The sequence below is a fragment of the Ruditapes philippinarum genome, unplaced genomic scaffold (assembly GCF_026571515.1).
Source record: "Ruditapes philippinarum isolate M1 unplaced genomic scaffold, ASM2657151v2 ctg5119_1_1_1_1, whole genome shotgun sequence".
Classification (NCBI taxonomy): domain Eukaryota; kingdom Metazoa; phylum Mollusca; class Bivalvia; order Venerida; family Veneridae; genus Ruditapes; species Ruditapes philippinarum.
The window spans coordinates 1-24,536 of NW_026853589.1; the positions used below are offsets into that span (position 1 = coordinate 1).

At 32.9% G+C, this 24,536-nt stretch overlaps 3 protein-coding genes across 5 annotated transcripts; 2 read left to right on the forward strand and 1 right to left on the reverse strand.

Annotated features, from left to right (window-relative positions):
* Positions 1 to 6: 6 nt before the first annotated feature.
* Positions 7 to 4,582, forward strand: LOC132737278 (growth hormone-inducible transmembrane protein-like; the record flags this gene model as incomplete). Its single annotated transcript, XM_060724540.1, is given in 6 exon segments — positions 7 to 42; positions 937 to 1,078; positions 1,477 to 1,675; positions 2,410 to 2,508; positions 3,146 to 3,317; positions 4,114 to 4,582. Coding segments are annotated over 6 exon segments (733 nt in total), but the record flags the coding sequence as incomplete, so codon positions are not given.
* A 5,468-nt stretch (positions 4,583 to 10,050) lies between these two features.
* LOC132737276 (uncharacterized) lies at positions 10,051 to 18,148 on the reverse strand. 3 transcript variants are annotated; one of them, XM_060724538.1, is made up of 5 exons: positions 17,997 to 18,122; positions 11,378 to 11,489; positions 10,816 to 10,862; positions 10,503 to 10,609; positions 10,051 to 10,277 (listed from the first exon to the last, which is right to left on the reverse strand). In XM_060724538.1, the coding sequence occupies exons 2-5, from the start codon at positions 11,467 to 11,469 to the stop codon at positions 10,152 to 10,154; spliced, it is 372 nt and encodes a 123-aa protein (XP_060580521.1). In that variant the 5' UTR covers positions 11,470 to 11,489; positions 17,997 to 18,122; the 3' UTR covers positions 10,051 to 10,151. The 3 variants fall into 3 exon arrangements, with proteins under 3 accessions (XP_060580521.1, XP_060580520.1, XP_060580518.1); XM_060724537.1 differs by lacking the exon at positions 17,997 to 18,122 and adding an exon at positions 11,887 to 12,036; XM_060724535.1 differs by lacking the exons at positions 10,051 to 10,277; positions 10,503 to 10,609; positions 10,816 to 10,862; positions 11,378 to 11,489 and adding exons at positions 16,140 to 16,381; positions 16,600 to 16,706; positions 16,921 to 16,967; positions 17,493 to 17,604 and having other exon boundaries at positions 17,997 to 18,148.
* A 3,991-nt stretch (positions 18,149 to 22,139) lies between these two features.
* Positions 22,140 to 24,270, forward strand: LOC132737277 (uncharacterized). Its single transcript, XM_060724539.1, has 5 exons — positions 22,140 to 22,295; positions 22,641 to 22,752; positions 23,447 to 23,493; positions 23,746 to 23,852; positions 24,063 to 24,270. Exons 2-5 carry the CDS (start codon positions 22,661 to 22,663, stop codon positions 24,186 to 24,188), a joined length of 372 nt encoding a protein of 123 aa, XP_060580522.1. The 5' UTR covers positions 22,140 to 22,295; positions 22,641 to 22,660; the 3' UTR covers positions 24,189 to 24,270.
* The last annotated feature ends 266 nt before the right edge of the window (positions 24,271 to 24,536 follow it).

The following is a 24,536-nucleotide window of genomic DNA, read 5'->3' on the forward strand; positions in this document are numbered from 1 at the left end:
GGGGCCCTTATCCAATGAAACAGGCGTCCTAGAAAATTCTGTGTAAGCATGTAATATTAAGGTGTAGTTGTACAGATTCCTTTTCATTACTGCTAAGATACTGTTCTTTTATTTTTAAAGTGAAATTTGTTAACATTTAACCAAACATTAGACAATCAAAGTCATCAATTATTTGAAAGCAACTTTTTTTTTCACCAATGAGAAAACAAATCATATAGATCTATTTATACAAAAGTATTGCATATAATTGTCCCAATAATTTTTATTGCAAAGGATTCTTATCAAAATTGAAATTTAGTTTTTGAAGCATTTAAGTCATGAACTGCTTAATTAATATTCCATTGTAATACTAGTATATATGCGCAGCTTTGTATATAATGAATATAATAAAGTCCTATCATAAATTATAATGTAATTGACAGAGAAGATAATGTATATTTGTTTGATTGTTAGAACATGATAAAATTGACTCAGTGACCATGACATTCTAAGTTTGACAATTTACTATGATGGGTTAATATTGACCCTGGAATTTCAGTGTAAGATCAAAAATTCCACTTTTCTGCTCGTATTTACAAGAAGAGATCAGTGCAAAACAAGTTCAAAATTGTTAAAAATTTGACAATGTTATAGATAAAAAGCTTCAATTCTCATTATAAGTTTGTTTACTCTTTATTATGGAAAACCGGAAACAAAGCTTTCTCATGGTCTAGTGCATTGGTCAGGTTCTATTGCATGGTCAAAGTTTATCCTGAAAACCATGCTCAATATACAGGATGAGTAGCATAGCATGCAGGACAAGTAAAAATTTGAAATGTTTTTGTTTGATCCCTGATATACCTTATTTGCTTTGTAAAGATCAGTTTAATAGTCTAAAGCTGGACATGGGCCAACATATTCTGGAGAGAAAACTTATTATTTTTACTATTCCTTCAGATTGTGGCCTGAATATGTACGTGCAAGAGTAAGAGCTACATACATGTATTTCGGAGGAGGTATTGCCCTTACTGCAGCCTCCGCAGTGGCTGTTAGTAGGAACCCAAGAATAATGAGTATGATGACAAGAAACTCCTTGCTGGTTTGTTCTGTTTTGATATTAGATCATTTGAAAGATTAGTATAAAATCTGCCTTAGATATATCAAGACTGCCCTTCTCTTTTATCAAGAGAACGTTCCCAATAAAGTATGTTCAGTATTTATGGAGTGATGGATCATTAGTAATGCAGAATATAAAATTGAAAACAGTTATGGCGAAATCTGATTTAAGTTGTTTGACTTATACCTGCACACCTACCAGTTACACTTTATAATGGGCATGTCACTTCAAGCTCCCTGTTATTTGTATCTGACAGTGATTTAAGTGCATAAAATTACCAATTCATTTTTATCTTCAGAAAAGACAGCTTTTGTGTACATATGTGTGTATATTTACATGTATAAATGGACAGTTAAAACAACTTGTTCCTTGTTTTTCAGGCAATGGGAGGAACCATAGCTGCAATCATTGGTACAAATATATTGTGTCATTCAATCCCATACAAGCCTGGATTTGGTGCTAAGCAGCTAGCTTGGATGGTACATGCTGGGGTTCTTGGAGCAGTTGTAGCCCCACTGACATACCTTGGTGGTCCGTTACTTCTACGAGCTGCTTGGCTTACTGCAGGAGTGGTGGGAGGTACACGAATATGAGTTTATAATTGAGCCAGGTCACACCAAAACCAACATAATGCGTTTGCGACAAGCATGCGCAGACTGGTCTAGATCCATGCTGGTTGCAAACCAATTATGTTGGTTTTGCCGTGATGCGGCTCAAATATATTAAATGATACCGTACATTAGATGCAAAACTTAGAACAAATATGCACCATATTTATGCATTTCTTAAAATTAAAGAAAGATTTGAAGTTTGGATTTCAAATCTATTATAGTTACAAAAACATACACAATAAAAGAAAGAGGAACAAACATCAATACTGGGTCAATTATAGTTTTGCAATTTTTGAAACATATGAATTACTGTTGTATACCTAAATGGCATGTTTTTACTTGCCCATCCCTTAATCCATGGGGAAATTAAACTGAGGAATATTGGTGTAAATCTTAAGAATGAAACTAAGAATTTTAAGTTACTAGAAAAAAGTCACAGCTGTAGACTTGTATTCTCAAATGCTTTTTATGGTATATAAAATGTGGAGATTTTATGTTTATTAAAAATAGCAATGTTTAATCATGCAAAGATGTTATTAGTTGTAAGCACTTTTTGATGTATACTTCTTTGAAAAAATAACAAGACTTTTTATAAGTTATGATGAAACTTTGATTACCGGTGTCAGTACAGGTCTTACTTAAATATTTACAAAAATTATTATTATTGACTGTGTGTTGATTTTTTAAACTTTTCCCCCCTAGGTTTATCAACTGTAGCTATGTGTGCACCAAGTGAGAAATTCTTGAACATTGGAGGTCCTCTAGCCTGTGGGTTTGGACTTGTTTTTGCTTCTTCCATTGGTGAGTTTGACATTATTGGCCCAATGTAACACTTTAATGCTGGAAAATCCTACAGTGCCCTTACAATCATGTAAAAGTTGGTTCATTAAAATGTACCTCAATATAAAGTAATAGTATGGACAAAATAAATGTCCATACATGAAAAACATATATTCCTAACCTAAAAAAATATTGACATGAAACCATAGTTTTTCTTGTTTTTACCGTGAAAGACTTAAAGCAAATTGATCAACAATGAGTACTTTGTCCATAAGTATTTCAAATATTGATACAACCAATAGAAATTATCATTTGGATATTCTTATACAATTTTTCTTTAAAATAAATGTTGATAATGTTCATAATGATCCAGTATGGACATATATACAATGAAAATAATATTTTTATCAAAAGCAATTTATGATTTAAGATATTGGATCATGTATCTCATATTTAGCAACATTAACATCCATCTATAATGGTATTACACACTTTCAATAATTGATCAATTCACTTGAAGCATCATTTATTTTGATTTCATTAAAATGCTTAAAAAATCTCTGATCGAAGTGATAATACTGTATAGAAATAATACATTTACATTGTATATACAAAATATGCCACTGTAACTAAGATATATATATATATATATTGTCAGCTGGAATGTTCTTGCCACCTACAACAGCCCTCGGTGCAGGCCTGTATTCTATCTCAATTTATGGTGGTCTTGTGCTCTTTGGAATGTTCCTCCTTTATGACACACAGAAAATAATGAAGAGAGCTGAAACACATCCGCCCTATGCCATGCAGCCATATGACCCTGTAAATGCGTAAGTATTGCAATTTTATATTGGTGATCAGAGGCTATCTGATTCTTACATCTGGTTATTAGCTATGTATCCATTAGTGATTACATATTGTGATAACATAAAGGAGTCACTGAAAAATATTTACCATTGTGTGTCTGTATTTCTGACATCTATTGTTACTATAAAGGGTTTTTATATTGTTTTATTTTCTTGGCCTGCAAATATCTTAAGTTTTGTAAATAGTTAATATTGAATATACTTATAAAGATATTCATAAGAAATTTCTTTGTTGCTAAAATTTAAATCAGTTTAAAACATTTTTACAAAATCATTAAAAATATCACAATGGCTTGGTAAATTTCTATGGTATTAAAAATTTAAATTAGTTTAAAGCATTTCTTGACGCATAAAAACTGTCATAATTTCCTTGTTGAATGCATCTGTTGTATGAAACATGCCTGTGAAGTCAGGATTAGAGTTAAAGTAGTAGTAACAGTTTTGTGCTCAGCTTATAGGGGTTATTTCAGCATAAGTGTACGTATACCTGTCTAAGTCTAGTTGGACTTGTGACCAGAGGTGGGTATAGTGTCATTGAGCCTGAAGACCTGTTTATCAAGTGAAGCAGTACTTTAATGAAGTTGACTGTTCGATACCACAACTATACTCTGTCACTTTTAATACGGAGCTGCAAAATCACTTACTTGTCATGTGACTTTGTATATGTACATGTGTGTTGTTCATTAAATGGATATGTTATACAAATTTTTTTCTTCTAAATCTTCATGTATAATATAGGGAGTTTTACTTTATTTTGCAGATCTCTTGGAATATATGCAGACACCTTGAACATTTTCATAAGAATTGCCATGATATTGGCTGGTGGTGGTGGCAAGAGGAAATAAATGTGATAACGCAGCCCTGGTGATTAAAAAACTATTTGTAGAAAAACAGCATGTGTTACTTAACTATTTGATTTGACCTAACAAGTGGATTATATTTATTTCGTTTACATGAATAGTTTTGTGTACGGATATATTTCTGATCTGAATGTTTCACATAATTTATTAAAATACAGTGCAGATGAAGTGAACTAATTTTGTATGTTTATTTTCAACCTTTCTTTTGTTGACAGTATTGTATAAAGATTGTAAGATACGTACAACTTTATAGAGAAGGAATTAATGTACATTACATTTGAGCAGGTAACACCAGTTTAAGTCTTGACTTTATTGTATAGTGAAAATATTTGTTAAATTTGTTTTCAATAAATAGATGTATATAAAATACTAGCTTATTATTTATTTATTATCTTGTATTCATTCCTTCAATCCTTCCTGTGTTCTGTTAGAATATTGAATAACCTTTTTTGCTAACTTTTAGCTCACCTGTCACAAAGTGACATGGTGAGCTTTTGTGATCGCCTTTGTCAGGCGTCTGTCCATAAACTTTTACTCTAAACGACTTACTTTTACTTTAATCACTTCATTAACCACTGAGCAGTTTCATCCAAACTTCACAGGAATGTTCCTTTGGTAGTCAACTTTAAAAATTGTTCAAAGAATCAAATTCCATGCAGAACTCTGGTTGCCATGGCAACTGAAAGAAAAAAACTTGAAAAAAATCTTCTTTTAAAAAACCGTAAGAGCTATGTATTTCTATTTGGCATAAAACATTGTGAAGTCAGTGTCTACCAAGTTTGTTGAAATAAAATCCCTGGGGTCAAATTGGCCCACTGGGGGGGGGGGAGGGGGTCATTGCTTTTCCCTATATGTGTAAAATAAGTATAATCTTAAAAAATCTTCTTTTAAAAAACCCAAATAGCTAGAGCTTAAATATTAAGCATGAAACATCTTCTAGTAGATGTCTATAAAATTTGTTAAATAAAAACCCTGGATTCATCGTTTTTCCCTTTATGTATATAGTAAAGATTTAAAAAAATCTTCTTTTAAAAATCCCAAAGAGTTAGAGCTAAGATATTTAGCATGGAAAATCTTCTAATGGGTGTCTACCAAGTTTGTTCAAATAAGGACCCTGGGGTTAAAATTGGCCTCGCCCCAAGGGTCTTTGATTTTCCTTATATGTGTATAGTATTAACTTAAAAACTCTTAAAGATCCTGTATGTTTTGTGATTGATATTGTTACTGTGTGTATACCACACTTGCAAAAACTTATATATGTATATAATTATGCAAATAAAACAATTTTCAAACATCGAAGAATATATAAAATGTGTACTGCAAATATTTGTGCACATTATATTTAATCAATAAATTATATGCATTTTTTTCTTATTGGAAAATTTGACTTAGAATTTATAGAAAATAAGTTTTTAATTACCTCCCTTTATTTACATGAAATGTTGAATTCGTTAATATCTTTATAAATAAAGCTTATTGGAACTTACAATACTGACAAATCTAACTTTGAGCATCATATTTATTAAATAAAACCATGAAAAAATGTGTTACAGGATCTTTAAAAAACCCTAAGAGCTAGAGTTTACATACTAAGCATGAAATATCTTCTAGTGAGTGTCCTCCAAGTTTGTTCAAATAAAAGCCCCGGTGTCAAAATTGGCCCCGCCTGGTGGGGGGGGGGGAGGGGTTATTGTTTTTACCTATATGTACGTATATAGTAATATCTTAAAAAATCTTCATTTAAAGATCCTGTATGTTTTGTGATTGATATTGTTACTGTGTGTATACCACACTTGCAAAAACTTATATATGTATATAATTATGCAAATAAAACAATTTTCAAACATCGAAGAATATATAAAATGTGTACTGCAAATATTTGTGCACATTATATTTAATCAATAAATTATATGCATTTTTTTCTTATTGGAAAATTTGACTTAGAATTTATAGAAAATAAGTTTTTAATTACCTCCCTTTATTTACATGAAATGTTGAATTCGTTAATATCTTTATAAATAAAGCTTATTGGAACTTACAATACTGACAAATCTAACTTTGAGCATCATATTTATTAAATAAAACCATGAAAAAATGTGTTACAGGATCTTTAAAAACCACAAAGAGCTAGATCTTAGATATTTATCATGAAACATCTTCTAATGGGTGTCTACCAAGTTTGTTCAAGTTCAAATAAAAGTACTTTGGTTAAAATTGTCTCCACTCGCGGGGGGAGGGGGGGGGGGGGGCTATATACAGGGCCATCATGGTCCTTTTGTTTAAATATTGAATTATTTTAAGTTCTTAAAATAACTAATTAGGACACTGAAACTTGTTATTATATTATTCGGATGACTTCGGACTTTTGTCGGATTCAGCCGAAGAATTTTCGTAGTTCTATTTTTAACTACGGTTACCAAGCATTGATCACAACTTCATAACAACTTTTCATTGGTCATAGGAGTTTGTATTCCTACGCTTCTAGTACTTATACTGATTACTTACCATTTATCATTGCTATTAGTATTTTTCGTGTCGCTTTGAAGTTTCAAATTTCCCGCCCTCCCACCGCTCTTTGTGTGAATTGATATTTTAGTTCATACCTGTATTTTTTGTATGACTTTTCTATAGTTCGAGTTGATGTAATTTGTGTAGTACATGCGGATATTTGAATATCTTTGCAGTCATTTGATGATATTTAATTACTAGATATAATTGAGTTTACTTACTTCTTGTTTGCGACACTCAGGACAATAAATTTATTCTATTTATATGTTTTGTTGTTATTTCAAAGGAGTAATTTGAGTGTTATTCCAATTCACTTTACATTATATGAAATTTGTTAAGGCATTGTATGCAACTCTTTATCCAGTCCATCACTTTGTTATTTGTGGATAGATTTTGAAATAATCATACCGGTAAAGGCAGAATAACCTTCAGGACTGACACTGGACCATATAGATTGTGCAACGGCAGTTCAGAAAAGTTATATTTTATTTAACAATTGTCTCTGTATCAGGAAAGTAAAACATAAATGTGAAATAACCTACATCTGTTGCCGGGAATATGACATTTTTGTACTCGCTATGATACCTTACATAGGTCGTATACCAGAGGGCAGTCAACATAATCTGTACTCTTGTATTAAGTTTGACAGGACCAATTTATATAGGATGACAATAAACTCGCCATATATATAATGTGTTGTCTATCAGTGGTAGCCGAATGACGGCAACCTGCTGCATGTAAAAAAGGCGCCATTTACCTTGGTATCTCGCGGAAACGTGCTAGTGAACTATGATTTCGCTCCATGAAAGTCTCAAAATTGAATTGTTTAATGAAACTGCACGCAATATTCAACAGTACATTGTAATTTCATTATAGAAGAAAATGTTTTCGGAAAAAGTATGGTTTGATTATTAAGAAGACGTGTGACATTTTAATTCAATTAATTAAATGGTAACACAAAAAGAATTTTTAAACTAAACAACGACCAGAATTTGAGCTAAATTCAAATATTTATTTATTTTCTGATAAGGCCGATCACTGTGAAGTGTGGTGTGATGTTTCTATCTAGTTACTCGACTTGTTATTGAGATGTGACTTTAATTATAACTTGAACTAAATGTGACAAGGTGTGCGCTACAGTTATCATACAGACAAAATGAAAACTGCGAAATAGAACTCGTCTGCAGGAGCACAGAAACTTTTTATAGCAGAAATAAATTGGGGTGGGGGAGGGGTCACGGATCTCACTACATTCTAGTCACATGACTTACGTTGTAAGTTACGTACATACCCTCTTTAGGACTCAACATTCACCTTACTTGCCTAACGTGTGTTTTTAACCCATTACTTCATATACACGCCTTTTAACGCCTTTTTCACCCCCCCCCCCTTTTTTGTTGTCTCAAATGATGAAAAAATGCCTTATTTAGGCCCCAAACACTTGTTTTTGTTTGAGAAATGTTGTTAAAAAAAGTGACCTCTTTTTCGGCGCGGCCCCCAACCAAAAGATACATCAGGGGGTTGCCAGAAGGGGGATGTGCCCCCTTCTGTTTGGGGGGGGTTGAAGGGGGGCGGAGTCCCCCTCATCGCCAAGAAAATTTTGGACTTGTGAGAGGCTGTAAATGACCCCAGATTGATCATAAGGTAACGTGTAACCAACGCTGAAAAGCATTTGACTCTATCTCAATCCATTGAGAAGTTGCAGCACTTTGAAATCAATTTTGATGGAAAAAATCAACGCAAAATAGTGATTTTTGGCAATTTTGAGATGTCCCCTCGTTGCCATGGTAACAGAAAATTTAAGCCTGAGCATGTTGTTGCAAGGGCAGTGGTCCAGTCAACATTTGTGCCAAGTTTGATTAGTGTTGAAGCAGTTTTTATAGTATTATAGCAATTTGAACATGTAACGGGAGACTTTTCAATGAAAACAGCCATTTTTCACAAAATGCTCATGAAGCAATGGGTTAATGAATAAAATAAAAAAATCTACAAAACAACAATTTTTCTTCAAATTTATATGACAGACCATGTTTAAACCTGAAAAAACGCGATTAAGGGTAATTTCAAGTATTTTCATCATTTTCTGTTAACCCATTACTTCATATACACGCCTTTTAACGCCTTTTTCACCCCCCCTTTTTGTTGTCTCAAATGATGAAAAAATGCCTTATTTAGGCCCCAAACACTTGTTTTTGTTTGAGAAATGTTGTTAAAAAAAGTGACCTCTTTTTCGGCGCGGCCCCCCAACCAAAAGATACATCAGGGGGTTGCCAGAAGGGTGGTGTGCCCCCTTCTGTTTGGGGGGGGGGTTGAAGGGGGCGGAGTCCCCCTCATCGCCAAGAAAATTTTGGACTAATGAGAGGCTGCAAATGATCCCAGATTGATCATAAGGTAACGTGTAACCAACGCTGAAAAGCATTTGACTCCATCTCAATCCATTGAGAAGTTGCAGCACTTTGAAATCAATTTTGATGGAAAAAATCAATGCAAAATAGTGATTTTTGGCAATTTTGAGATGTCCCCTCGTTGCCATGGTAACAGAAAATTTAAGCCTGAGCATGTTGTTGCAAGGGCAATGGTCCAGTCAACATTTGTGCCAAGTTTGATTAGTGTTGAAGCAGTTTTTATAGTATTATAGCAATTTGAACTTGTAACGGGAGACTTTTCAATGAAAACAGCCATTTTTCACAAAATGCTCATGAAGCAATGGGTTAATAGGACTACTTAATCAACCAATTAACCTCATTATTGAGGTGAAGTGTCTTCTTCAAGGACTCTACTTTGATGTTATTCAGGTAAAATGTCTTCTTTGGGACTATATATTAACGTTTACTTATTGAGATGAAATTTCTTCTTTAGGACTCTTCATTTGCGTTATTGAGATGAAATATCTTCATTCACGTGTCTTTTTTATAGGTCTCTACAATCGCTATGTTGAACTACATGTATATAAATGGTTTTGATGTGATATTTTAGCAAGTCATGGAAACTCAAAATACATGTACACTTTTAAAATGAAATATGTCTTGTGTTAAACATCCTTAATGCCGTTTATTGCTTTCGTTCAATCGTAACTGCTCATGTGATACTTCATTTCAGAGTTTGAAGTACACAATGCAAATTACATACGTATACTAGTTATGTAGTTATATCAAAGTGGAAACAACACGAATTATCTTTAACGTCAGCTACGTCAATCACAGAAACATTTGGTCTGGTTTTCAACTCGGTGATTGGTATTTTTGGCAGTGCGTTTGAAATATACTTTTAATCATCACCTCTTTACTTTTGACCAATAAATAAATGAATAATAAATAAATGATACTACTTTATTTCATTATAATAATTATGTTTTATATACACGTCAAAGTCGGAATAACATGCGGTCGTGAACTTGGTGTAACTTGAACATGATGAAAGTCTTAATGATTTAAGCAGCGGGTGCTTCAGTGGCTGCATCAGCCGGGGCCTCCTCGGCTGTCACTTCACAAGCAGGGTTGTTCTCCCATTCAGCGACGCCTTCGGGAGCGCCTACAAACTCTACATTTTCAGCACACTGGAAAAAAAGAAATATTTCAAATTAGAAACATAAAATTATAATAAATACTTATATTATGTCTTATTCTGGAATAGCTTAGTAACAGTAACACTTTCCCATTTTTATAATGTAGTACTAGTATTTACACAACTGCATATAAAAATAAAGTCCTTATAAATTTGATTTTGGTATTGGTTTGATATGGACAAGTTTCATTAAGTTTTTTTGTCATAATATTTTTACCTCTAGCAACATTCCTTTCTCGTCGGGAGTATCACCACAATCACATTTTCTGCCGTACACTTCAGACTCGGAACCCGCCGGCATAAATGTGTCGAACAACATACAACCTAAAATAAATGAACATATATGGTTGAAGTAATGCTTCTGTATAATACATTAACCAATGTTTCCTACAGAATGAGAATTCCTAAATGTTTTAAGATATTTTGACATTCCTCTAACTATGTATTTCTATTTCTTGTTCTTTGTTGTCGAACGACTAACAAAATCTATTATCAAAATTAAGCTATATAGACCGATTACAAAGAAATACCTTCTACGCATGCGCCATCATTGCAAATGCTTCCACATGGACAATCTCTGCAAAGGAATTGTAATTTCATATCAATATATAATCCATTACAGTTGCTAATGAAGTTAATTTCATGAATAACGATTTATATATTTCGGAAATTCTAGCAGGAGAAATAAATTCTGTAAATGCAAACCAATGTTGCAACTTTTTTCTAAGAACGAAAGGCCTTCATCGCCATGATCGCAATGTTCAATATTTTACTTGCTAAATAATAATTCCTTAGAATGCATTACTTTTTCAATATAAGAAGAAGAGACAGTTTAAGTATATATGAGTTCCTAAGAAATAAAGAGAAAAGATTTTACAATATATAATAGCATCTCTCTAGTATTAGATGCAGTGTATAAAATAAACAATACAGAATCATTGTTAAGATGTAAGAGTGTCACTTCGTTATTCCTTTGACTATTTTTGACATGTTCCATGGGTATTTAAGCCTCAATGCTACATTTTCATTTCCTTTACTTTGATTACATGACTAAATATGAATAAGTGTACACAACAATATGTTAATATTTACTTTGTTTCAGCACAGGAGTTGTCTTCATCCTCGTCAGCAACAACAAAAGCAATAGCAACAACAAACAACAGTGCTACAGTTAAACGGACCATCTTTAACTCAGGTGATTACTCTGAAAAGGTATGGTATGCATAGAGATTTCAGGAACGAAATGTAGAATTGTAATGATACAATAGCACACGTCAGTGTTATACTATTTCTCTATTTTTTTCTCTTAAAAAACATAACAAAAGCAAAAAAACAAAAAACAACAACAACAACAAAAAAGGCGTTATCATTTGTTTTACGAGTATTATTAAACAACCACGAAAAAAATGTCCCAACAACAGCATAGCTATACGAATATTACTAGGATTTTAGCATAATTACTAATGTGATCATTCCTGTAAGTCATAGTAGTAATAGTAAGAGATAAGATAAATCGCTATTGTTGCTTTTAAACGTATTATTCTAGTTAATGTATAAATTTGTTTGAAGGTATGTGTAATGAAACAAAAAGTTGTACAAACCTTTGATCCTTTTGGAATTGTTCACTTCACAAAACTTGATTTTTCAATGCGAAGTCTGTAATTCTGCACGGCCTTTTATAGTCCACACTATGTCCAGTAAAAACATCAGTCTGCCCACATTTGTGGTCAAGTAACAGCTGATGAGGACAGACCTTGCATAGTTAACAACATATGGGCCAAAACAGCCCTGCAGCATACCGGATGTCAAGCAGCAAAATTTAATATGTTTATATACGCATTTAAAGCCACATATACCTTTCCCTTCTGTTACAAGCGTAGGTTGACCTCATAAATCACCATAGAAATGCCTGAAATCTCCTGTTTCTATCTAACGCAAGAACTTGAAACATGTCAACCTTCAAAGTTCCAGCCGGTTTCCAGATTTATTAGTTGCTTGCAAATTCTTGGACCGTTGTAATACAAATGTATATTTATTTTTTATATAAGTTTTCATTTTTAAAGGCCATAGAAATAAGATGTAGTTTTTCTTTGAAACTTATACACATATTTTATATGTTAATATCTCAACGTATAAATATTTCATCATCATCGTCATCATCATATAATCATCATATTTTATTTTACCACTTTTATTACATGTATTTCTATTGTGTAAAATAATGGCTATGACAGCATCGAAATATGTTCTGTTCTGTTCAATACTGGTTAACACTAGACTTCTGTCTGCTTGAGAAACATTCACAAGTTGAGGTTGTGAACAGACATTTTAACAAAATGTGAAGTGTTGGTACTTGTTAGTGTTTTTTTAAGTTATATGCTCATTCGTGGCCACGAGTTACTAAGTCGTGGGAACGAGATAATTAAGTCGTGGGAACGAGTTACTATGTTGTGGCAACGAGTAACTAAGTCATGGGCACGAGCTTATTAAGTTGTGGAAACGAGATACTATGTTGTGGCCACGAGTTACTAAGTCGTTGGCATGAGATTATTAAGTCGTGCACAGGGGATACTATGTCGTCGCGACGAATTATTAAGTCGTGGCCGCGAGATACTTAAGTGTGCACCACTTAAGTATCTCGTTCCCTCAACTAAGTAACTTGTGGCCACGACATAGTATCCCGTGTACACCACTCGAGTATCTCGTGGCCACGACATAGTATCTCGTGACCACGACTTAGTATCTCATGGTCATGACATTGTATCTCGTGCGCACGAGATAAATATGAACGCACAAATGTCTCCTTTGTGCCACCGTAGTTAATTAGTTAGTCAGATAATTAACGCGATAATTATATGGTTAACTATTGGCAGGAATATGCCACCATACTAATCTCTAGTTCAAATGAGTTGAATTGCCGCAACACAACATGTTAAATATGATAATGAGTTCTGAAGCTACCATATACGAGTCATTTATAGTTTCAACTTTAAAACATCAAAATTGCCAATCATCTTATCCATGGACGTGTACAGACTGTTCAGGATTCGAACCAGTTCTATTGGTGTCATTAGTGTCTATGTCTGTGAAAACCAGCTATATCTGAAAAAAATATGGTGGAGGACTTGAAAACTTCGGAAACCATCTGCAGGGTAAAAGAAGGAACAATGGGTGTCCATATATGTGTTTATGTGTTAACCTAGTCAAATTAAAACAACATATGCAATCGTTTTAATGTTAATAAGTTATAATACGACAAAATAGAGGATACTGAATGAACGTAGGTTCCATATGAATAAAATAAGTAATGAAGATATGTACGAATATAGTGTTTTATTTATCACATAGTTAAAACTAGGACAGCTTACAGTAAAAACATGAATCCAACTATATGACGTTAATCATTTTCAGTTAAAGTCGGTATACCATATTAAAATTTGATAGGTTTTTAACACAGTACACAATATTCATATTGTAGACAATGATATGCAAAAGCTAAAGCTTTGCATCTGTTAATTTTGAAACTGATAGGTCCGTTTGTTTACTGTTTTTGACAAGTCATTGAAAGAAAAAAACTCATGTATGATATCAATTCAGGTCAACACATTTTTTGCATCAAGTATAGTATTAATTTTCTATTTGAAACCAATTAATTCTTTCATCGCTATAATGTTAATTAGTATTTCACTAACTAATGTAAATCTCGTTGTGACAATATCAGCATCTGTGTTGAATCTGTAAAATTAAAGAATTTCTGTAGCCATCTACCTTGAGCTGAAACCTTAAACTTGTATTACCATAAAAAATCACTGGTTATGCCACTGTAAAAATTGATCCCGGCATATACAACTACGGTTGTTGGATTTAAAGATGCTCGATGCTGGGTGATAAATGACATCAAGTTTGCTTTACTTCGGAACTCCTCACGTGAGTTAGAAGAAGAAAGAAATCTCATCAAAAACGATAAAGATCATTTGCAAATACTCGGATAATTTAAGAGTCCATGTTTCGCATGTTTTACTACAAATTTGTTGAGAGTATAATGACAATGACAAATACTTTACAGTTGGTCATGTAACGGCCATGACATGATATTGTAAGAAAAATAGAAGCTTTAACATCAATATAATTGCATGTAGTCGAATGAGACTCGTAATTACGAATTCTGTCTCGTTTTTATGAATTGATATTTCGTAATTACGAAATAATATTTCGTAAAAACGAATTAATATTTCGTAATTACTTAACCTTTTACCGCATGAGCATATTGTGAAACATGGCCGTTTTCATTGAAAAGCCTCCTGTTACAAGTTCAAACTTCTATGAAACTATGAAAAATGGTTCAATACTGATGAAACTTGTCACAAATGTAGACCGGACCAAAGCCTCTGTGACAGCATGCTCAATCTTAAATTTCTTGTAACCATGGCAACGGGGGATGTCTCAAAATTGCCAAAAAAATCACTATTTTGCATTTTTTTTTTGCCCATCAAAACTGATTTCAAAGTGCTGCAACTTCTCAATGGATTGAGATAGAGTAAAAGGCTTTTCAGTGTTGGTTACACATTACCTTAAGATCGATCTGAGGCCATTTTAGCCTGTCACATGTCCAAAATTTTCTTTGCGATTGATGTATAATTTTGATGGGGGTGGGGGGTAGAGGCGGTGCAGTTATCATTCAGGCAAAATGAAAACTGCGAAATAGAACTCATCTGCAGGAGCATAGAAACTTCTTATAGCGGAAATAAATTGGGGGGTCAACCGATCTCACTACATTCTAGTAATATGACTTACGTTGTAAGTTACGTACATACCTTTTTTGGGACTCAACATTCACCTTACTTGCATAACGTGTGTTTTTAATAGGACTATTATTGAGGTGAAGATTCTTCTCCAAAGACTCTACATTGATGTTATTGAGGTGAAATGTCTTCTTTGGGACTATATATTAACGTTTACTTATTGAAATGAAATTTCTTCTTTAGGACTCTACATTCACGTTATCGAGGTGAAATATCTTCTTTAGGACTCTTCATTCACGTGCCTTTTTATAGGACTCTACATTCGCGATGTTGAACTACATGTATATAAATGGTTTTGATGTGATGTTCTAGCAGGTCACAGAAACTCAAAATACATGTACACTTTAAAAATGAAATATGTCTTGTGTTAAACATTCCTAATGCCGTTAATTGCTATCGTTTAATCGTAACTGTTCATGTGATACTTTGCTTCCGAGTTTGAAGTAAATTACTTAATTATACTAGTCATGTAGTTATATATTTTGACGTTATCAAAGTGGACACAACACGATTTTTCTTGCAGATCAGACTGGCGTTTCCGTTTTACCCATGCCGGAAATTTCATCTGGCATGGGGGTGCCAGATGAGTCGCGTGCTGTACATTGCCACGCTTAGGATGACGTCATTTTACCGTTATGAATGAAGTTGTAATTCATACGCTGTTGCAAGAAAGTAGTTGTAATGATATAAATTTCCATTGAAATTAAAGATAAAGAATTTAAAATATAATGGAATATGGTAGGGTATGCAAGAAAAAATATCTGACATGTTTGCGGTTCGGATCGGAATATCCGTCCCTCGGTCACCCGCACATGGGCGGTAACTCGGCAAGCCTCGTTACCGCCCAATGGGCGGGTCACCTCGGGACGGATATTCCGATCCGAACCGCAACATATGACAGATATAATTAATCTTGAACGTCAGCTACGGCAATCACAGAAACATTTGGTCTGGTTTTCCACTCGGTGAATGGTACTTTTGGCAGTGCGTTTGAAATATACATTTAATCATCACCTCTTTACTTTTGACCAATAAATAAATAAATAATAAATAATGACACTACTTTATTTCATAATAATAATAATTATGTTCTATATACAAGTCAAAGTCGGAATAACATGCGGTCGTGAACTTGGTGTAACTTGAACATGATGAAGGTCTTAATGATTTAAGCAGCGGGTGCTTCGGTAGCAGCATCAGCCGGGGCCTCCTCGGCTGTCACTTCACAAGCAGGGTTGTTCTCCCATTCAGCGACGCCTTCGGGAGCGCCTACAAACTCTACATTTTCAGCACACTGGAAAAAAAGAAATATTTCAAATTAGAAACATAAAATTATAATAAATACTTATAATCTGTCTTATTCTGGAATAGCTTAGTAACAGCAACACTTTCCCATTTTATAATGTAGTATTTACACAACTGCATATAAAAATGAAGTCCTTATGAAATTTAATTTTGGTGTTGGTTTGATATAGACAAGTTTCATTAAGTTTTTTGTCATAATATTTTTACCTCTAGCAACATTCCTTTCTCGTCGGGGGTATCGCCACAATGACATTTTCTGCCGTACACTTCAGACTCGGATCCCGCCGGCATAAATGTGTCGAACAACAAACAACCTAAAATAAATGAACATAAAAAGTTGAAGTGATAATACGTTAACCAATGTTTTCTACAGAATGATAATTCCTAAATGTTTTAAGATATTTTGACATTCCTCTAACTTTGTTTTTCTATTTCTTTATGACAATCTTGTTTTTTGTTGTCGAACAACTAATAAAATCTATTATCAAAATTAAGCTTTAAAGACCGATTACAAAGAAATACATGTACCTTCTACGCATGCGCCATCATTGCAAATGCTTCCACATGGACAATCACTGCAATGGAATTGTAATTTCATATAAATATAATTTCCATTACAGTTGCAAATGAAGTAAATTTCATGAATAACGATTTATATATATCGGAAATTCTAGCAAGAGAAATAAATTCGGTAAATGCAAACCAATGTTGCAACTTTTTTCTAAGAATGAAAGGCCTTCATCGCCAAGATCGCAATGTTCAATATTTTACTTGGTAAATAATAATTCCTTAGAATGCATTACTTTTTCAATGTAAAGAAGTTAGAAAATACACAGAAGAGACAGTTTAAGTATATGAGTTACTAAGAAATAAAGAGAAAAGATATTACAATATATAATAACATCTCTCTAGTATTAGATGCAGTATATAAAATAAACATTAAGATGTAAGAGTGTCACTTCGTTATTCCTTTGACTATTTTTGACATCTTTGACATGTTCCATGGGCATTTTAGCCCCAATGTTACATTTTCATTTCCTTTACTTTGATTAAATGACTAAATATGAATTAGTGTAACACAACAATATGTTAATATTTACTTTGTTTCGGCACAGGAGTTGTCTTCATCCTCATCAGCAACAACAAAGGCAACAGCAACAACAAACAACAGTGCTACAGTTAAACGGACCATTTTTAACTCAGGTGATTACTCTGAAAAGGTATGGTATGCATAGAGATTTCAGGAACGAAATGTAGAATAGTAATGATACAGTAGCACACGTCAGTGTTATACTATTTCTAAAAAAAAAAAAAAAAAAAAAAAAAAAACGAGAGAAAAAAACGAGTTATCATTTATTTTACGAGTATTATAAAACAACCACGAAAAAATGATGCCCCAACACCAGCTCAGCATAGCAATACAAATATTAATAGGACTTTGGCATAATTATATAACACATTTAATTCCTGTAAGTCGTAGTAATAGTCTCAATATTTTAGTAAGAGATAAGATTAATCGTTATTGTTGCTTTTAAATATATTATTCTAGTTAATGTATAAATTTGTTTGAAGGTATTTGAAATGAAACAAAAAGTTGTACAAACCTTTGATCCTTCCGGAATTGTTCACTTCACAAAATTTGATTTTCAATGCGCAGTCTGAATCTGTCCATGGCCTTTTATAGTCCACACAATGTCCAGTAAAAACATCAGTCTGCCCACATTTGTGGTCAAGTAACAGCTGATGAGGACAGACCTTGCAAGGTTAACAACATATGGGCCAAAACAGAGCCCTGCAGCATACCGGATGTCAAGTAGAAAAATTCAACATGTTTACATACGCATTCAAAGCCACATATACCTATCCCTTCTGTGACAAGCGTAGGTTGACATCATAAATCGCCATAGAAATGCCTGAAATCTTGCTTCTATCTAACGCAAGAACTAATGAAACACGTCAACGTTCGAAGTTCCAGTTGGTGTCTAGATGTAATAGTTGCTTGCAAATACTTTTTTTTATCGAAATTAAACAAAAAAAGACTTACCTTCTAATTGTTGTAGTTTATTTATTTATTTATTCATTAATTTATTTATAATAGTTTTCATTTTTGGAGGTCATAGAAAAAAGAATATTTTAGTTTTTCTTTGAAACTTATACGCATATTTTATATCTATTTAATATTTTAATATTTATATCATATTTAATATCTCAACGTATAAATATCTTATCATCATCATCATCATAATCATCATTATTATATCATCATCATCATATTATTATTATTATTTCGATTGTGTAAAAATAATGCCTATGGCTGCATTGAAATCTGTTCTGTTCTGTTCAATACTGGTTTACACATGTTTATATGTCCGAAACATTCTGGTTTATCTATTAACTGAAAATTTATCTATTTATATAGATAATTACTTGATACTTAACGGTGTTAGCAATTCTGGGCACATTTTAGTGTTTTAAGAAGCTATATACTTATTCGTTATTTTCTAGTCAGATAGTTAACGCAACAATTCTATGGTTTACAGTTGGCAGAAATATGCCACCGTTTAAATGAGTTTAAATGCTGCAACACAGCATGTTAAATACTAGTGTGAAAATGAGTTCCCACTGTTTTATTCATACATGAAATTACTATATGCGAGTCATTTTATAGTTTCAGCTTTAAAAAACAACAAAATTTTCAATTATCAATTGATCACATACATGGACGTGTACAGACTGTACAGAATTCGAACCAGTTCCATTGGCGCCAGCGTGAATTTTTGTTATTCTGCTAAAACTAACTATATATCTGAGAAAAATATGGTGACCGACTCGAAAAAATCGGAAACCATCTGCATCTAGAATAAACCAGAGGTGATAGGTGTTCGTATCTATGTTTATGTGTTAGCCTGTTCATATTATAACAACATACAATCGTTTTAATATGTTTTAACGTACTTTCATATCAAAAACATTAGTAAATTATAATACGACAAAATAGAGTTTATTGAATGAATGTAAGTCCCATATTGAACTTATTTAAGGTGATTCTGCTTTGTCAGCCATGTTTGTTTTCACTATGTGGGTCCAAAGTGAAAGTAGGCCAAAATTTATATAACAACAAAGCTCACATTGTTATATGATGAGCCATTTGCAAGTACACTTCCAGTTCTATGTTTTAAAGACTATTTTAAACAAAAATAAAAATGATAACAATAAGAAAAATTACCTTGAATGTGCTACATTTCTGAAGACCAAAAACATTCTGTTGAAAAGTTTTATGCACATTTCATGAATGGCAAAATACTTTTTAAAGTCTGTTTTAGTGCCTACAAAAGCTACTTTTTGCAGAAAATACAAAAAACTTTAAAAAATATAAACCTTAGGAAAGTAGTTTATCTGACCTTGAAAAAACATGGCCACCATGACATGTGTAAAAAAGTAGTACCATGAAAATAAACATCATTTATCTATCTCTTGTGTACATAACAAACAGACACACTTCACTGTTACACATAAAAAAGGTTAGATTTTAAAGTTTGATTGTGTTTTCATTTTAATTGCAGTTCATAAGGCTATAAATGATGATTGTTTTCTTGCACTACTTTTTTACAAAAAATAATGGAGGCCATGTGCTTAGAAGGACATGAGATATGGATTTATTTGGAGTTAAGTTTTGAAAGATTTTTGTATTTGCTGCAAAAAATAGCTTTTGTAGGCACTAAAACAGAATTAAAAAAGGATTTTGCCATTCATGAAATGTGCATAAAACTTTGCAACAGAATGTTTTTGGTCTTCAGAAATGTAGCACATTCAAGGTAAATATTCTTATTGTTATCATTTTTTATTTTTGTTTATAATTGTCCTTAAAATATAAACCTGGAAGTGTACTTTCAAATGGTTCATCATTTTAAAATAAGAGCTTTGTTGTTATATGAATTTTGGCCTACTTTCACTTTGGACAGACTTTGTGAAAACAAACATGGCTGACAAAGCGGAATCACCTTAACGAGTAATGGAGCTGTACGAATTTCCTAACCATCGTTCCTGGAGAGTTACACCAGTACTAGACTACCTTCCTCCGTGCTAAAATACCAAAGCATCTTCCGGAGATCGAACCCACGCCAGAGAGGTAACTGGATTAGAAGTCATCGACTCTAACCCCTCGACCACGGAGGCGGTATGAAACAAAGTATGTCTTGTAACAGCATCATGGAGTTTAATGGAACAGTATTTCTTAAATTGAATATGTCATTTTTAGTTAAACTTGATATTCCATATAAAATAACTTAAAATAATATGAGCCGCGTCACGACAAAACCTACATAGTGAGTTTGCGACCAGCATGGATCAAGACCAGCCTGCGCATCCGCGCAGTCTGATCAGGATCCATGTATGCTGTTCGCTTACCAACTCTATTACAAGTGGAGAAACTGACAGCGAATAGCATGGATCCTGATCAGACTGCGCGGTCGCAAACCCACTATGTTTATTTTGTCGTGACGCGGCTCATTTAATTTGATAGGTTTTTAACACAATACACAATATTAATATTCTAGACAATGATACGTTTTTACTTGTTTTAAGTTAAAGCTCAAGCTTTGCAAATTGTACATTATCTGTCATTTTTCAAACTGATAGTCCCGGTTGTTTAATGTTATTGACAAGTCATTGAAATATTATATCAGTTCAAGTCAACACATTATTTGCACCAATTTGTTTCATCGCTGTAATGTTAATTAGTATCTAATGTAAATTTTTGACATCGACAATTTTGTCTAAATATATAATGATATCACTGAGACCGTTCTTATGTAATTCAGATTAAACTATGGAAAATCGAATAATAATACAGTATTTATAAATACATTTTTCAATCTGTACATTTTTTTGTTTACCATAGTTGTATCTTCGTTCAAATATAGTTTGAGATACGGCTACCGCTGTAAACAGTTACCCTCGTGCTAAATATTCCAGCCCCTTTAAAACCCATCTGTAAGGTAGCTTTTCAATTTTTGAAAATTTCTCACATAATACCACATAATTTTCCCAAATTAAAACCAAAGGCCCTTTCCCAAAACAGTTGGAAAAGGCCCTGAATATTTTTTTAAAATTAAGGTCATTGTGACATTGGCCTGTGGCGACTGACCCAAAAATCAATAGGGGTCATCTACTGGCCAGGGTCTTACTGGTCTCTTCAAGAAAGAGTCTTAAACACCTGTTGTGATTCCGTTTAATTAATATTTCGTAATAACGACATAATATTTAGTAAAGGCGAATTCAGTCCCAGGAAAAAAGTTTAGAAAATGTCACCTAAGGGGCTCGGTAACAAAGAATACTTTGACATATTTCCTGAAAAAATATGCTTTTAACGTTTTTATTTGCAAATTACTGATCATCTACTAATATTGTTCTTTATATACCCTACATTCGCCTACGGTGTACATGTAGAAAAAAATCAGGGTATTTGCAGTATTTAAAACAAACATATAAACAACATATAAGTTCCCCTTTTTGCACTATTATTTTTTTAGCTGTAATGTGATGTATGTACGTTACAAAGCTTCTGGCCTGAGTTTTCATGCTTTTCTACGGAAATTTATGATGTCAACTTAGGTTTGTCATAGAACCGATAGATGTACGTGGCTTTGCGTGATATATAAACATTTTTATTTGACACCCAGTGTGCTGCAGGGGTCTGTTTTGGTCCATATGTCGTTCGTTATGTGATGTCGGGACTTACACAGATGGTGTTTGACAACAAATGTAGGCTGAGTTATGTTTGATAGCGTAGTGCCACGTTTGTTCTATCGGCCTTTTGTTAACTATATAAGAGCGTGAAAGCAATTCAGTTTGTGTATTAAAAAAAGAACTTTTTGGACCGAACAATTCCGAAAGGAACAAAGGTTTATACATGTAACATTTTTTAGTGTACCTCATATTTTTCATATATACAAATGATTTAATATTATACAGTTAAACTTATATCTTTATAATCTTATTATGCTAAAATCATATTTGTATTATCATTTATCAACTACTGAAGGTCAGTTAAGGACGAGGTTTTGTTTTTTGTTGTTTTTTTTGTAGATTTTGCTACTTCTTATTAAACAAATGATAACAATAAAAAAGAATAAAAAAAGAAAAACTAAGGCTGTTTATCTTTAAAAATGTCATATTATTACAGTCTTAACAGAACAAAATGAATCTTTTCATTTCAATATTTCATTTTCATCCTTGTATTATTTCAGTTATATCCCTGGAGATAAAGATGGTTCGTTTAACTGTAGCACTGTTGTTTGTTGTTGCTGTAGCTTTTGTTGTTGCTGACGAGGATGAAGACAACTCCTGTACCGATACAAAGTAAATACTACCAAATGTTTCTCTTTCACCAATGTTTAAGTGGAATTATATCGAATATTGAAAAGTTAAGTTTGACATTCATGTTTGAATAATATTATATTTCTGAACCTATGTTTGCGATAGTTGAGCAGAGTAAAGAGGGAATCTAATGTAACATTCGGAGCTAACAAGTCCACAGCGCTAGGATTATCGAATGCTCTTACGCGTCTTACTGCTAAATATGTTACGTGTACTGTATCATGCTATAGAAGTACTTTTTTTAACAACTTTTTATGATTACGCATCATATAGTTAAAAAGGAAATTTCTTTTTATAACAAAAAAAAAAAACAACAACAACGTTTTAACAAGTAAAACCGTTGAATATTACGAAATACTAACCGCTGATTCAATTCATGTAGAATAAGAAATCGGTCACTTACGGAGAAATTCGTAATTTATTATTGGTCGACGATTAGGGGGTCGACCGTCGAAATATGACAATAAAAACATCGGCAGTAAAACAACAGTAAAACAAACATTAAAATAAAGAAATGTTCTTGATAAAAAGTTTTAAATAACATGAATTTATACTGAATTGATTTTCCTTGGAAATGAGAATTGATCTGATTGCTACAAATTGTCATCCACGACATTCCTGTTTTTCCCCAAATGGAATAGTGTTTGATTTACTAAACATTAAAATATCATTGCAGGGAATGTCCTTGTGGGAGCATTTGCAATGATGGCGCATGCGTAGAAGGTAAGTCTTTTTTCTGTTTAATTTCGATAAAAAATACTGGTAACTATGCATACATCTGGCTTACTATTTCATATTTTGGTTGTGTAAGTCGTTTTACCACATTAAATCTGTTTAATATAAAACACATTTTGGCAAAAACAATATGTGAACGTAATCACCAACAACTTCACGAGCTGTAGAAAAACATTAGTTCCATGTTAACGTATTATTTCCACAGTAACATAACCTTAACTATATATTTATTTATTTTAGGTTGTATGTTGTTCGACACATTTATGCCGGCGGGATCCGAGTCAGAAGTTTACGGCAGAAAATGTCATTGTGGTGATACTCCCGACGAGAAAGGAATGTTGCTAGAGGTAAAATGATTACTTTCTTTCTAAAACTTGTCCGCATTAACTTAATCAAATAGGTAAATCGTTTTATTATCTTATCTTGACTCTTGAAAAAGTGGACAGGTTTTTGCTATTGCTCATACTAAGCTATTTTATTAGAATTTTGAACATAATTTATTAGTTTTTATTATCAATTTATGTTTTGAATTGAAATCTATTTGTGTTCATTTCCAGTGTGAAGAAAATGTAGAGTTTTTAGGTGCTCCTGAAGGCGTCGCTGAATGGGAGAACAACCCTGCTTGTGAAGTGACCGCCGAGGAGGCACCGGCTGATGCAGCCACCGAAGCACCCGCTGCATAAATCTTAGTAGCAGTCTTCAATTAACACCACTTCACGACTGCATATTATATCGACTTTGACTTGTATATTTAATATATTATGAAATAAAATATCATTCATATATTTTAGTTTTAGCACAATACCGTGAATGTACGAATGAATCTAGAGTCCCGATGATGCGAATGTTTTAGCCTTGCCATTTTTCTTCAATTTAAGCATCCTTGGATGATCTGGTGCTCACTTTACGTCATGTACAATCTCTTTCGAAACCAAACAACCATTTTATTATGGTTTTGACTTTAAACCATTTTAATTTTTAAAACGATGACGACCATCTAAAGATGTTCCAAGTAAAAAAACTTGGTTGTA

Bases quoted from the DNA above. Each gene is read 5' to 3' on its own strand.
- LOC132737276 (XM_060724538.1), bottom strand. From the start codon at position 11,469: ATGGTCCGTTTAACTGTAGCACTGTTGTTTGTTGTTGCTATTGCTTTT. The intron at 10,863-11,377 runs GTAAATATTAAC...ATTCCTTTGCAG, and splicing joins AACTCCTGTGCTGAAACAAA to AGATTGTCCATGTGGAAGCA. The intron at 10,278-10,502 runs GTAAAAATATTA...CTTTTTTTCCAG, and splicing joins AGAAAGGAATGTTGCTAGAG to TGTGCTGAAAATGTAGAGTT.
- LOC132737277 (XM_060724539.1), top strand. From the start codon at position 22,661: ATGGTTCGTTTAACTGTAGCACTGTTGTTTGTTGTTGCTGTAGCTTTT. The intron at 22,753-23,446 runs GTAAATACTACC...ATATCATTGCAG, and splicing joins AACTCCTGTACCGATACAAA to GGAATGTCCTTGTGGGAGCA. The intron at 23,494-23,745 runs GTAAGTCTTTTT...TATTTATTTTAG, and splicing joins TGATGGCGCATGCGTAGAAG to GTTGTATGTTGTTCGACACA.